The following is a 15,111-nucleotide window of genomic DNA, read 5'->3' as shown; positions in this document are numbered from 1 at the left end:
AATTCCCTATCTTTCCTCTCTGTGCACTTGTGCAGCCACCCAGCCCCGCCCTCCCACCTCATGCTCACACATACAAAGGTTGACCGATAATCACCCACCTTGCTTGTGTCACGTTGAAGGGTTTTCATCTCACTTATTGCTGTGTCACCACATTGCAGTTTAAAAATATAAGGGCACATCAGCACTTTGAAAACATGATTTGATTACAACAGTTTCGTGAGATAGGAGGTTAGTTTGTTCAGGGACCATGCTTATAATCTACATCTCAAATACTTTTTTAACACTATTATATTGTTAACTATATAATATATATAGATTGTGAGAGGTTTTGTGATTTATTATAATATATGGCACTGCCACAAATAAAATGTAATGGAACTAAAGAGTTTTTGATTATTTTTATTCTGTTGAATGTATATTGTGCTGCTCCTTTTGTTGTGTGTATGAATTTGCCATTAGGGGACAGCATAATAAAGGCAGTGCACACATTTACGTTTTTACTTGCAAGTCAAAGGGGGGAAAAGAAGTCCAAACGATCACTTTGTGTCTTATATTCCTTTCATCACTTTGCTGCTGTGAAATGTAAATTTCTCCACTGTGAGACTAATAAAGGCATATCCAATATTGGCATATCCAATCCAATATTGTGGTGGTGGTCAAGGTGGGTACACGAGAAGGCGCATCAAAATTGCTCTTCGGATAATAATAATAATAATAATAATAATAATAATAATACATTTCATTTATCAGCTAATGTAATAAATATGTGATAAAATCTGTTCATTTGGGTTTTCAAGATTCTGTCATTTTTGTATGTTTTTATGAAGTGTAGTAGACTACTATTTTTCTTCCTTTATTTTTTTCCGTGTGTGCCTGCAACATATTGAAACAATTTTATTTAAATGAAGAATGATGATTAGAGATACAAGAGATTTGAGTGCGAAGCATGCTTACGGAAATAATTAAATTTGTATCTCAGAGCACTATAGTTTGCTGTAGTATAATTTTTTGGCATTGATTTTGCTGCATTTTGTTCTTTCTTGACTCAACTTTATAGTGACTATGACTATGACTGAAATTGCATATTGTATATAATGTTAAATGAATTCAGATTAGCTGTGATGCCTTGAGGGACGTTTATTACAGAAGGGAAAGAACATAAATGGGATTTTTATAGCAAGTAGATGGAAATCCATATTTCTTCTGGCAATCTTGTGGCCCGAAGGCATTGAAACACACTTGCAGTGGTCCCTTCAGATTCAATAAAAGCATAATGGTGAGAATAAGGTTACGGGCTCATATAACTTTATTCAATTTTGCTCTATTGTTCAGTCAGAAACACAGGCTCACATTGCTGGAAAGTGTGTGTTGTTTTAATGCCCACCTGTCTGTATGTGTCACTGTCTTTAATTAAGCCTTCAGGTCAGTCATTAAGGCAGGGTGTGTGGGTGTGGAGAGCAAACATTGTAGTTGCTGGGCAAACACTACACCATGAGGTAAGAATTAAGGTACAGCAGCCATTATTGTTGTACAAATTGTGCAACAGTTATACATAGTACATAAATACACGTGCAGTATCTACATATACAGCCTGTATCCACAGATCTAGAGACAGAGAAATAGATACGGATTCTCATTGTCCGAATGATGGTGTGGATACTTGTCCAACCACTTCAATTGTTATTTTGAATAGGTTTTAGTAAATTGTGGACCTCCAGCCAATCGTGCAGTGAGGTTCGTTTGGGTTCTGGTGACTGGTGAGACATTACTACTGGAGTCTGATAAAAGAATCTGATCCTAAAGAAGCAAACATTTTTTCTTTTTTGATATATAAAAAAATCTTCTGTGTTAGTTACTTTTGATAATCAATTTCAGGTTAGACTCGGATAACTGCGTTTCTGAAATTCTGGAGTGATTTGAAAATGACTCCTTTTAAAGTTGTAATGCAATAGAGAGCCAAATCCAAACATTTGAAAAACCTGGACATTTTCAGTGAATGGTGTTCAGTACAATTCACTCACACAGAGATACACTACCACCCAAAAAAGCAATATAATGGATAGTATAAAACTATATATTTCTTTCTGAGTAATTTCTACATTCCACTTGAAAATATCCCAAATGGATTTTGCCCACTGTCATTATCAGTTGTTATCTAATCATCTAGTTGTTCTTCTGTGCAATCCTAACAGTATTTGGCTTATTGTTTGTCTGTTTGTAGAAAACCATGCAGGTGCAAAGGGCAGACCTAATCTATATTTTTCTTACATTTTAATGTGTATGGCCACTTGGGCACAACACTGTCACATGGCTCATAAACATGGATCCGGTTGTAAACCAGCTTGTCAAAATGGGCAGTATGGCAACCTTTGGTGTCAGTCACAAGATCTCAGGCCAAGAAAGAAACAAACAGCGTTACAAAACAAGAATCAAAATTTATTTAATTCAGACCAGTTATCCCTCACCACACACGTTAAGACAAGGTCACCATCACTTAAATTTCTTCTCCAGCAAAGCAACCAAACGGTGTCTAACGGAAAGGCACAAAACTGTGATGACAGGTTATTGGTGGACTGCTGTGCAATGCAGTGTCTATAGTTGATGAAAAGGCTTAGGTAATAAATGAAGTAAATTCTACGATGACTTTTTTTCTTGATGAAAAAAAAGTATCCATCCATGATCACATCTTTTTTTTCACCACCATCCCCAAAATGTGCTTGCGATGCCGGTCAGTGCTTTGTGTCCCTTTTCATTTCAATATTGTGTGTATTTAGAAAGAAAATAAACATTTCCAGGCATTCAAGTCAACGTGCTATAATTTTCTTTTACATTCAAGAACAAAAGACATTTCATTCTATTCAAGACATGATTCATTCATATGTATAATGAAATCGGCAGAGGGAAAAGCCCACCATGGATGTAGCAGGAATGAAAGTAGACATGCAGTCAAATAATGCAATTTTCATTTGAAATGGAAGGAGGAGGGGGAGGAGGAGGAGGAAGAGATTGCCGGGATATATGGGGCATTAGCTGCATGTTACTTTTTCAGGGCAAAGGTTGGAAAAAAAAGAACATTTGGGTCTTCTTTGGGAGAAGAAGCAGAGCTTTACACAGACTGGTAGCCAGTGCGACTCTTCCTCCGGCCGATCAGGTAAGAGAGAAGGACAAGGACGATAAGGAAGCTGAGGGCCACGCCCACCGCTATGGGCACCAAAAAGCTCAAATCAGAGTCCAGGAAGCACTCCTGGGCTGAGTAACGCACAAAGAAACAAACACAAACAAGATCGTAACGTTAGCGCTGTGGATTAGTGGTGGGAAAAGATCTTGGGAAGAAAAAGAGGGAAGTAGGGATGTTAAAAATCCTCAGTATGGTTTGAAGAAGCACAGATCCAAGCCTGGAAGATGATCAGGTTTTTACAGAGGGAATCAACAATGTGATAATTCACAATCAAGAGAATTAAACTTAATACTGTTCACACGTGCATTTGAGAACTTGTTTTATATGTTTTTAAGTGCCACTTGTGAATGTCAATGAAGCGAATGGATGCTTATTGTAAAATCAGACATATCAGTCTTGCCACACAACAGTGAATCGCTAGTATACTAATGACAGTGCATTTCAATTACATATTTAAGATTTTCAAAAACACACATTTTCTCACAACAGGAATTTGAAATATTTCCATTTAGATTTTACCATGTGCAATTTAATGACAATCTGAGACAACATTCCAATGGTTGCTGAACATAATCCCCTAATTAATGGACATTATCAAATATAACTATATTGTACTGTATATCATACAATTATATTACTATTAGGAAAAAATGACGTTTCAGAAAAAGTGAGGGTAGTGTCGGAATCAGTGCAAAAATTATTCATACAAAAAAGCTAGCATCCCCGATTTAAGAAAAAGTATACTTTTGTTAGGCTAAGCTACATGTAAAAAAATGAAAACCACACAAATGTGTCAAGAGTACAAATTGCAACCAAGTGGCACACATAAAGCGGCTCTTAATACTTTGAATTAGCAATAATACAAACATACTAACCTAAATCATTTTAATGTTTTTGTTTCAACACTGTGAGAATATGTCGTCAGTCAAATTCTCAGCAAAACTGGGACTTAAAATGATTTGAAATTTTAGAGGAAACCCAATGAGACCTTAATCAAGTCAAGGAGGCCACAAGTACTTCATCCTTCAATTACACAAAAAGAGTTAATGACTATTCGAAGCAAAAATGCTTTCTTCGTTTTTAGTTTATCACAAGTGGTATGATTGGCCACATTTCAAATGGGCCATTAAGAAGCAAGAAAGAAAAGCATGTGTGAAGAATAAAAGCAAATATCAAACAATGATGCTAATGGAGGTGAACAGAGAGAGGCACAGGTGATTCTCTTGATTACAAACACCAGCCACCCCCGAAAAAGGACAACTCTAGAAAGACTCGTAACCAATGGCCATGTTTCTTTTTCTCCCGATGAAGTAGGCCAGCAGAACGATAAGAATGAGAACAAGCAGGGCAACGCCGACAGCTACAGGAACAAGGAAGCTCTCCGAGTCCGTCTGGCATTCCTCAGCTAGATGAAAGTGAACAGACAAAAGGTCAACGTCTTCATGGAATAAAGTGAGGTGTAGGGGGGGGTTCAAGAACAGGTTAGTACTAAGGTAGGCTCTACAGTCTAAAAAAAATTAAACATTAACTCAGAAGAGCCAGGACAGCAGCACACTTTTATTTCCATAAACCTCCACATCGCTAAAACCAACACACTTTACAATCCAGTTTGTGAGAGCAAAATAAAGCAAGGTTTTACACACATGCGCACAGACACACACAGAATCCCTTTTGTTGTTGGGTGGAGAAATAATAAACTTACGTAGGCTTTGTCAATGGAAGTTAATACTTGTACAGAGCAAGGCACTATTCTCTATCGGTTGATGTGGCAGAAAGCTGGAGAGTAACAACACTGCAATTATTCAAACACTCACACACACAAAGTCCAGGGGGTGGGGCGAAGCAGCATAAAGGAGCACATTTTAATACGGGTACAGAAAACAAAAAAATAAAACAATAACAAATAATCTGACACAGCGCCAGTTGAAACATACAAAGGAATATTCGGGGAACACCAAAAAGATGACAATCCAATGAGAATATAGTCTTACAGTTATTGGAGGTGGGGCGGGGATAATTTGTAATGCCAGGGGAAACTTAATGAAATGAGTATAATTATTTTGTAAGAAATAAGCACATGCAAGAAAAAAAAAAAAGAAATTTTACATTAGTCATACAAAACAAAAAAGGGTAATTTGACTATCAAATCCCAATACTTTGTGAAATTGTCATTTTATGAGACTAAACTTTTATGGTAAAAACATTGCGGGGTAACTGCAATAAAACTGTAAAACAGAGAACAGTAATTTATGAAGGTTGTCATGTGAAAAAGGATGTAAATTTGCCAGAATTACATTATAAAATATATATAATTTTGCATTGTAACATTTTACTTCATTCTGATAGAATTACGGCTTTTTGAATGTATTCTAGTTTTTGATCTTTCTTTTCAGCATGGCCAAAATACTCCTTTTGTATACACGTGTCACACTGGCTTGTTGCAAAAAGATAGGAAATGGGGGTGGAAACACACACACACACACACACACACACACACACACACACACACACACACACACACACACACACACACACACACACACACACACACACACACACACACACACACACACACACACACACACACACACACACACACACACTTAATACTTAGGCTCTGACATGGCTGCAGTGCATGTTGAAGAAAACTCACTTCCAACAGGAAATCAACGAGGGTGTAGCAATGAGCACTTTCCACAGCAAAATGGTGGAACTGCGCAAGGAGAGCCAGTTGAAAGCATCTCCTGCGAATTTGAAGTTACCCAGGAAGTGATGCAAGAACTGAGGCACAGTGACAGCAAGTGTGAGCAAGCCAAGAGGAAATGCCCAATCAGAACACTGCCCACATAACTTCTTGCATGTCTGTACCCTCAATTAGGATTTGTCAGGTACCACCAACATAACCATGTTACAAATTTGATTTGAGGAGCACCTGCAGCCTTCAGAGCCTGAATAACAACACAATTATGTGACACAATTGCCAAATACCCCCCCCCCCCCCCCCCAAAAAAAAAAAAAAAAAGTTTGACATTTTAGTGCACTGACATGAAAACATCCTCATATGAAAAAATACCATCCCTTTTTAGAACTTTTATCTCAACCTATTACGAAAGAAACCCTCTTCGGATTAATGTTTCTGACTCGTGCAAAGTGTTAAAGACCCTTTTGAACAGAAAACGCTATGTGTCGCCATGTGGGACCAAAACTGTATTGTGGGTGGGGATAAAAAAAAAACTATCTTTCACAATTGTGGTATCGAGCATTCCTCCCGCTCTACAGGGGAAACGCCTGGCTAAAGCTGCTTCTATATGCATTCCGGGTGGTGCTCACCTTCACTCTGTAGTGAATGTTTAGGTTTAACAATGTTCATTTTCTGTGCCTTGGTGAAAAATTTGCATCTGAATCCTGAGAATTTTTTCTGCATCAAGAAATTCAATCATAGCAGGGGTGGGGAGCATTTTCTTTCAAAGTATTAGAAAGTAACTACATTTTGAAAATTAGCTGGTTAAACGTATTGGACCTTTTTCAAACAGTTCCTCTGAGGGTTCATTTGTTGACTTGCATGGCAGACCCCCAGACATTGGTTTCCCCACCCTTGGATTATTGAGATGATGGAAAAATACAAATCAAACCAAATCAAAGTAAATGTATATAACGTGCAAGGGATGAAATCATCAGGCAAACAACATGGAGTGTGGGCAGAGCAAATGCAAAATTACCAAGGTGTATAGATGAAGAAAGGCACCCAACAGTGTGATATATTACCCAGGTGTGCCCCCAAAAAAATAATACTGTGGAAAACCTTTTCCAGAAAGTAGCCCAAAATTCAATAAAGGGGAAAAATGATTGAAGACAGAAATTGGCACTCAAAATTATTTTGTGTGATAAACATTGGAGTTTCACTTTTCAAACTAACTCCTAAAATAATGATTTTATTTTCCCCAACATTCAAATTGTTAAGATATTTCTATATGTCTGCAGTCTGACATTATGTTTACATGTGATTGGGGTCAACACGTGGATATTGCATTTGCTCATTCACAAAAACCAAACAAAAATGAAAAAAGGAACACAAACATGGGGAGCAGACAAGTTTGGTCCTTGAAGGAAAACCTACCACATTAATTGTCCCTGCAAACTCTCAGAAACGTTCCGTGTGCATGTGTAACACACAAAACAACTTTCTGATATCAATGGAAAGAATTTGAATTGTTAGGAGCCAATTGAGTTCATTGCACATAAATCCAAGGACCAGGCTTGGGGGACCCCTGTAATATGTTGTGACTGATTTGTGGCTTCTCAGAGGGTCTGATATCCAACATAGGTCTTTCTTCGACCAATCACGTATGCGATCACAACAATGAGAATCAAGCCAGCCAGGGCAGCGCCGACAATGATTGGGATTAAGATGCTGGTGTCATCCAACGGACACTCATGGGCTGCAGATGAAAAGAGAGTCAGTCAAACACGGATTTCTGCCCGGTGTGTACTCACTATACTGTTATCAACTTATCCAAGAAGTATCGATGAAAAGGTTTCTTCAGCCGTCATCTGTTCTTCTTTGAAGGTGTTGGACGTTTCCCTTCTTATCCAAGAGGCTTCGTCAGCGATATATGGCCAGAACTACCAGCAACATTTTAGTTATCTGACGAGGCCTCTTGGATGAAAAGCGAAAACATCCGACACCTTCAAAGAAGTACAGATGTGGGCTGAAGACACCTTTTCATCGATGGACCACTCCTGTACGGCAGAGCTTACACAGACGTATCCAGTTGATATTCCTAGACTATTTTTAAAAGGTATTCATCTGCTTGTAGGGTTAATGAAATCTAATCAAATTCCCGCTGGGTAACAGAGCAACACTTGACAGCTGGAATTACACTGCAAGGATCAGGCAACAACTCCAGGTTTTCCTCTCAAGTCGCATAATTAGGATGTGTGTAATGGTAGTTTAAGGTGGGCGGGGGTGGCGGGGTATTCGACAGAGCACCTAAATAAACATTGAGGTGCTAAACTCTTAGATTCTGATATAAAATTAATGGAATGAATACAAATTTAATCATAGACGGAGGAAATATTTTTTTATCAAAATACACTTTTCAGTCATATCACCTCTATTTCCCATTGAAATAGGGTGAAATGCAAGTGCCTGTATTCCCCCAGACTTCAACAACAATGTGTCTGTAAATGCTGAGAAACAACTATTAGGTGAATACCTGTACTGAAGACGCCTTTCTTCACAGCAAATGGCTGCACTTGAAGGTTAAACGTGAAGAGGTTAAGCTGGCCGGTAATGGTGTAGTTCTGCTCCTTGTTGCACATGTACGAGCTGCCCACCGCCGCTTCCCACAGACTCAAGCTGCTGTTTCCCTCAGAGAAGGCCACACCTTTAGACAAACACACAGGGCAATCGTTAGCCCACACTTGTTTGGAGTATGTGTTTGGGGGGGAAAAAATATTATATCATATTACCTGAACTGAGGTTTGCGGTGACATTCACAGCCTGTAGGCGGAATTTTTTGGTGTCCTGTCATGAAACATGAATATTCACATCAGAGACAAGTAACCACATGTGTAAACAGGATTAATCGTCTTGGAATCACATTTTACCAATATAAATGCACCCCTGTTGATAAACACAAGTCGCTCTATCAGTGGTTGAGCTTGACAAAACTGCTTTACTCTTACAATTCTGACAAACTGATGCATCAATTGGAAAAGTTGGTTTAGTCATCCAAAAAATGTGGGATTATCCTTGAATAAACACTTAAATAGGCACAGGAAAAAAATACATCTGTCAATTGGAACTGAACATGGTAATGTAGAGATGTATTCATTGATTAACAATACACAAGGCATTATGGTTGGAATTTGTGTTGCTCCAAGTGTTACTATTACTTCATCCACTTGACCATTTCATCCAAAGTTTACAACAAAGATCGCCGTATAATTAGATATGATAGGCAAGAGATAGTATTGAGCTAGAAAAGTGTAGTTGCAAGAAAACCACAATTTCTTTATGACCTGTACCAGTGTTTGAAATAACGTCTGCCCGGAGGCCCGGGGCGTACAACTTTCAAAACGTCTCGGCCCAGGTGGCCAACAACTTCTTCAAGGAGAGAGGAAAAAAAAATCCAAATCAAACGTTTGTTTTATTCAATAAAGCAAAAGGTACAAAAGCTACAAGCAAATTGCTGTAAGCCACGTAGACTCCTCTTTCTTAGCGCCTTTCCAAACTCTCAAGTACACTTTACAGTCATGGTATAGTGCGAAGCACGAACCAGGCTTCTGAAACGAACGTTCATTTGGCAATTTGCATACTCGGCATGACAGCCAATCAGAAGTCTGTTTTGTGTCTTCGGACTATACCGTGACTGTAAAGTGTACTTGAAAGTTTCGCTTAAAAAGAGGAACCACGTGGCTTTTAGCAGAAACTGCAACGCAAACATTGCATTGTGCACCATGACGACAAACGACAACTGGAGCAAAATCTTCAGCAAGGGATATTTACCATAAATTAAGCATGGGAGCATTTGTGCTAAGTACCTGTACTTCCTTAATTTAAAAAAATCCTTTAAACTTCGCAACAACGTTTAATTTTTTTTCGATTAGTCATCTTATTGTGTTTCAAGTTGTGAAAAATGGGGCAGGAAACTTTATGGCCGGGCAGGCAACTTTATGGCCGGGCAGGCAACTTTATGGCTGGGCAGGCAACTTTTCAGAGTTGTCTGCCCTGGTGTCCGGTTTTTTGTGACGAGTTTCAGACACTGCCTGTATGAAAATGCTTGTTCCAATGAACCATCAGCTTTCATTTATAAGGTGAAATCAAACTGACTTATATTAAATCGAAATTAAACAAAGGTTTATGCCTTCCACGCCAACTAAGAATTTAGCATCAAACAAAAGTGGGATTATCTAAGCAGCAAAGTCTCATGAAGAGAAAATGCAAGTGCCCCTCATGTTATTGCCTGAGGAACCAGACAAGCTCTCACAAGAGTCGATGAGGACTCACATTGATGAAGGTAAGCACGATGGTCATGGCGTTAGACACCAACACCAGGTCACTACTGTTGACTCCACACGATCCAGAAACGGTGGTCATGTTGGGTTCCAAGTTGATCTCCTGATATTTCTAAAGCAGCAAAAAACAACAATCAGCGTGGCCTCATTCTATCTGTAGAGTTAAGTGTGTGGCGGGAATCACACGTACCTCGCCTTGCTTGACACCGATCCGCAGGGCAAAGTTTGCCAAAAGACAGGCAGTGCTGTTGTCATCCGGTTTGATTGTGAACTTTCCAGTGGCGGGGGTGGGGAGGGTGGGGGTGGGGCTGGTTGTCGGAGCGAGCGTACTGGCAGTGGTGTTTGTCACTGGAGCCACGGTGGTGGGAGGGACAGTAGGGGTGGGGTTTATGTCGGCGGAACAGGTGGTCACTGAGAAGAGAGGGAAGCGCTTAGTAGGAGAATGTTTTAATATGAGGCTGAGATCACCCTTACGGTTTTCGCTCTGTGTGCCGTTGTTGATGAATGCCTGGATGAGAACGTTCCACAGAGTCTGGTTGACCGAGTCGGACTGGATGGTTTCTTCACTCTTGCAGGAGTAGCAGGTATTTATGCTTATGTCGGTGATGTGAGGCCTCATGTTCACAGAGAGAGTGTCTGTAGAGGAGGAGGGAGGAATTGCAATAATTTGCTTTATAGATGAACGTACACAAATACAGGGAACCTCGGTGTTCAACAGAATACCATTCCTAGAAGCGGAAAAGTAACCACATTTTGTAGGAGAGTATATACTTGATGCCACCAATTACTAATAACCATTTTCTCTGGCCAACGAGGTCTGTCAGCAGGGGGGTGGACGGGTGTATTTTAAAAATAAGAACTACCTGAGGTTGATGACCAGTTGAAGCCTTGTAGTATTTCATTCAATTGTTAAACAAAAAAAACGTTCATCTGAAACTTCACTTGCTTTTGAACTTGTTTGATCGATATGTGACGGTCTTCACTATCTTACAAGTGTCTGCATGGAAATAAAAATATCATAGTTGGATCTTGTGTGGTTCATCCATCCAATCTGTTGATGACATCCATACATCTTCCTTATACCTTAATCCTCACCAGGGATGTGGGTGTGCTACAGCCCAGTAAACTTTGAGCAAGAGCGAGTGCACACCCTTCAGTAATAACCAAGCCAATGCAGGACAGTCAGCCAATCTACTAGTGGATTTAAATTAATTCGGATTTAAGGACAATTTGGAGTCATTAGTGAGTCCATTTTTTAACTTGAGAAATTTGGTTTTGAATTAACATTGGTTTTATTTCAGAAAACCCAATTTTAACATTGGCGTGTTCACTTTTCACACAACACCTGTTTGTTAGATTCTTGTACCTTCTTTGTCTCATTTGCACTCACCAACAGCTCCCATGTAATTAACAGGTCGGTGATAACCGGAGCAAGGCATGTTGATAGTTTGCTCACATCCTACTGCTAAAGGTGTCTTAATACACATATTTGGGGATAATGTGTGGAGACATGGAGTTATTACCATTCAATAAAGATTGAGGGAAGATGGTGGAGTCATTGAGGTTGTAGGAAAATGTGATGTAATCTGCCTGGTATATGTTCCCATCAAGGGTGAAGTTGATGCTCCAGGAGTGTCCCGCTCCAAAGTTGAGCTTCAGGGTAGAGCTGGTGTTGTCGCATTTGCTTCCACTTGACATGACTTCAGAAGGAAGTTCAAATTCAGCAAGCTGAGTCTGAAGAAATAAGCAGCAAAAAGAATAAAGCTGGGTACAAACTTAACATTTGAATTTGAGCATTTTTTCCTCTGGAAAAACACAATTATGAACGATTATTGACAGATGTGGTGTGTTAAAAGTAACTGTTTTTCCTCCCATGTGTGCTTAGATGTGTGCTTAAATAACTGTCAGGGCCTACCATTGTAATTGTTAAATCTGTGCAATATTTACAATAACAAATGTTTGTGAACGTCTATGAAGTCAATCAGTGTCTCAAAGTGATTATGTTCCAGTTTGGAGGTTTAAGTATGCAACCAATTCTACAGTTATTTAAGCTGCATCCCAACAATTCACTATGGCATGTGACAGGATGTGCACCAGGAAAACACAAGTGAAACGCTGACTAGCAAGAATCTTGGGAGCAGCGTACCTCATTATGTTCAGAGTAGGTGTGTGACACATGAGAAGCAAAAGTTGTTTTAAGAAAAGAATCTTACCTTGTTCTCTGATGTCATATACAACACAGTGAAGTTGACCATGACGTTGGCGTAAAGACACAACTTGTCATCTTTGTCTTTGACCTTGACCTCAGCCCCATGTGACGGATGTGTCACTGTAAAGATGTGTTACCAAAATGTACGTCACTTTCACTGTGGTTATGCTCTACAAGAGTCAGCACAGAATCTGTATCTATAAAAAAAGACCTTGAACAAAATATTCAGGTTGACCTTGAGTGGTCCTCAGTTGAGTTGATACCGATACCTTGATTACAACTTGAAAAAAAAATCTGGTATTTTTAGATCTATGTAACTATAGCAGGATAAACAAAGCCCACCGGGAGTAGGACTTAGATTAACCTCGGTTTTAAACAACTCTTTTCATCAATGGATGCTACAGCTCCGTGTTTGATTTAAACATTTAGCTTGTAGTAGACGTGCACATTCAACCATGACGTCCCTGATCCACAAGTGAAAAGGACGCCTTGATCCTCTCCTCTTTCATCTCAAACTGCTTCATGTAACAAAAAGGGTACATAAAATGCTTAAGAATAAATGACTCTGTGTCTTTGTGTTGTCAAATGTTATTTAGGTTTTTTTTTTGTTCTTTTGACCTGGCACCATGAGAGGCTGCCTTTCAAGCGGTTCATGTACAGGTATTTTGTTTTTCTACTTTCATTCCTTCCTTTCATAACACAGTGGAGAAATGCAAATGTCTCCACATTTCTCCACTGCGAGACTAATAAAGGCAAATCCAATCCAACACACTGTTGTCAGTGGTGGATTCTGGCATTGGGTTTGCCTTCAGGGGGCATTGCTGAGGGGACGACAATGCACCCCAAGAAGGGGGGAAAAATGACCTTGTGAAATTGTTGGTGTTTTTCATAACACATGGCATGTTGATCATTGTTACGAAACATTTATAAAAACTCCACTTAAAGTCCATGTTCAAGGAACATTTAACAATCCTCAGCATCATCATCGTTAGCCACATGGTCGGGGGAGTAGATATCAGAGCAAGTGTGGCTTTGGGGAGTCGAAAGAGGGATGGATTTTACACAGTATCATTTCCACCAGAGCTATCAGTCACCCAGTTAATATACATATTATCATATTGAGTAAAACCGAAACATTTGATTTGTTGCATGTAAACCACATTAACAGTCATTATTGTTGACTTCAAATTTGAAAGCTAGTTATTCATCAATTTGTTGTGCGCTCTCTATATGTAAAATGTGGAGGGTATTAAACACTAATGGCTTCCCCAAATTCATAACAGCCTCCGAGAGGAAACCATAACTACAATGTGGTCCGCAGCAAAAACTGAATTTGACACCCTTGGTTTACCCAACCACAAAATATATTTTTATAAAAGTCACTGTTCTATAATGTTTATTAAAAAAAATCTCATTTTGGTCAGAAACCAGTTGTGTGTGAAAGTAAACCATATTCTAAAACGGATCAATAAAGAAAGGGAAAAGACTAACAAAATGTTTAGGCGAAAGAAAAAAAATCGGGTCTTTGGTTGAGTCTTGAAATGATTCACAACACAGTATTCTTTGGTGCGTGCAGTATTTGGAGAAACGACCTATCAATACGTAGAACACCGACAGAAGATCGCACAACACACCTATTTATCCATTTAAATACTATGAGGATTAAATATTAATAACGCTCAATTGTGAGAAAATCGTTGTCAGCTATGAAGCCGAAGAATAACCAATCTTGTATGCATTCGCTTCACGACAATAAAATACCTTTTCAAGAATGAGGGCATCCATTTAGAATCTTTTTTCGGGGCGAAACTGCATACATTATTTTCAGAGTCCGTATTGTTGGAATGAACTTAACTTTCAGGACAGTTAGCCCACCGTGAGGTCGTCTCGCTGTTAGCACTCATATTGTGCTAATGGCTAACAAGCGGGCGAGGCACTGCATTTCATTTTACGTCGTCATGAGAAACCGTTGTGCGGTTGGCATTACTGCAAAAAAATACAAACTAAGAAGCGGAGGGAAGTTGGACAATATATAGTTTAATCATTAACTCAAACTTGAGCTTTCAAAACTAGCGTTGGCCAGCCGTTGCGCTAATATGACGCCACAGAACTGGCACCAGCAAAGCTTACTTTTCACAATAGCTGACACTATCGCGTGGCTATTGACTACTGCTGCCTGTAAAAAAACAACCACATTAATAGACCAGGGCGTGTAATTTGATACTCGCAAACTCTGTGATAATCGAAATGCGACGTTGTTGACGTAGACTGTAATTAGCGTTACAACGAACTAGATCAGCTGCGTTGATTAAGCATTCGACAGATGATTGTGGCTTCGTTTATGGGTTTGGAAAAGTACGTGATGAAAATTTGTGTTTGGCTAAAAAAACGCTTCTATTTAACACAACACTGTACCACTAAAATAAGGGCCGCTCGTTTCGGGAGTTGGCGAAACACATAAAGGCACATCAAAATAATGAAACTCACCATATCCAAATGCGAAAAGAAAGGCAAACACAGCATTTGAAAACATAATGCCCAGATGTTTGTCTGTGGTAGAGAAGTGAGGGAAATAAGTGCCCAGCAGTCGGTGATCTTCGGACTCGAGCGACACGTTACCAGAGCCCGGAGTGCAGTGTATGAAGAAAGGCAGGTCACATCAAGTCATATGACGGGCCCAGTGATCACGGGGCAAGAGGTATGG

General features: G+C 39.4%; 1 protein-coding gene across 3 annotated transcripts; it reads right to left on the bottom strand.

Annotated features, from left to right (window-relative positions):
- Positions 1 to 2,415: 2,415 nt before the first annotated feature.
- lamp2 (lysosomal-associated membrane protein 2) lies at positions 2,416 to 15,061 on the bottom strand. Of its 3 annotated transcripts, none has more exons than XM_089023505.1 (9): positions 14,895 to 15,061; positions 12,412 to 12,527; positions 11,722 to 11,932; positions 10,673 to 10,834; positions 10,389 to 10,609; positions 10,191 to 10,310; positions 8,651 to 8,705; positions 8,395 to 8,565; positions 2,416 to 3,249 (listed from the first exon to the last, which is right to left on the bottom strand). In XM_089023505.1, exons 1-9 carry the CDS (start codon positions 14,938 to 14,940, stop codon positions 3,107 to 3,109), a joined length of 1,245 nt encoding a protein of 414 aa, XP_088879631.1. In that variant the 5' UTR covers positions 14,941 to 15,061; the 3' UTR covers positions 2,416 to 3,106. The 3 variants fall into 3 exon arrangements, with proteins under 3 accessions (XP_088879631.1, XP_088879620.1, XP_088879638.1); XM_089023494.1 differs by lacking the exon at positions 2,416 to 3,249 and adding an exon at positions 4,047 to 4,583 and having other exon boundaries at positions 14,895 to 15,058; XM_089023512.1 differs by lacking the exon at positions 2,416 to 3,249 and adding an exon at positions 4,715 to 7,617 and having other exon boundaries at positions 14,895 to 15,058.
- Between the last annotated feature and the right edge of the window lie 50 nt (positions 15,062 to 15,111).

Source organism: Hippocampus bargibanti, linkage group LG02, assembly GCF_051943395.1.
Source record: "Hippocampus bargibanti isolate YZ-2025 linkage group LG02, ASM5194339v1, whole genome shotgun sequence".
NCBI lineage: Eukaryota > Metazoa > Chordata > Actinopteri > Syngnathiformes > Syngnathidae > Hippocampus > Hippocampus bargibanti.
Note: the sequence above shows the minus strand (reverse complement) of the source record. Positions and strands in the feature narration are given on the sequence as shown.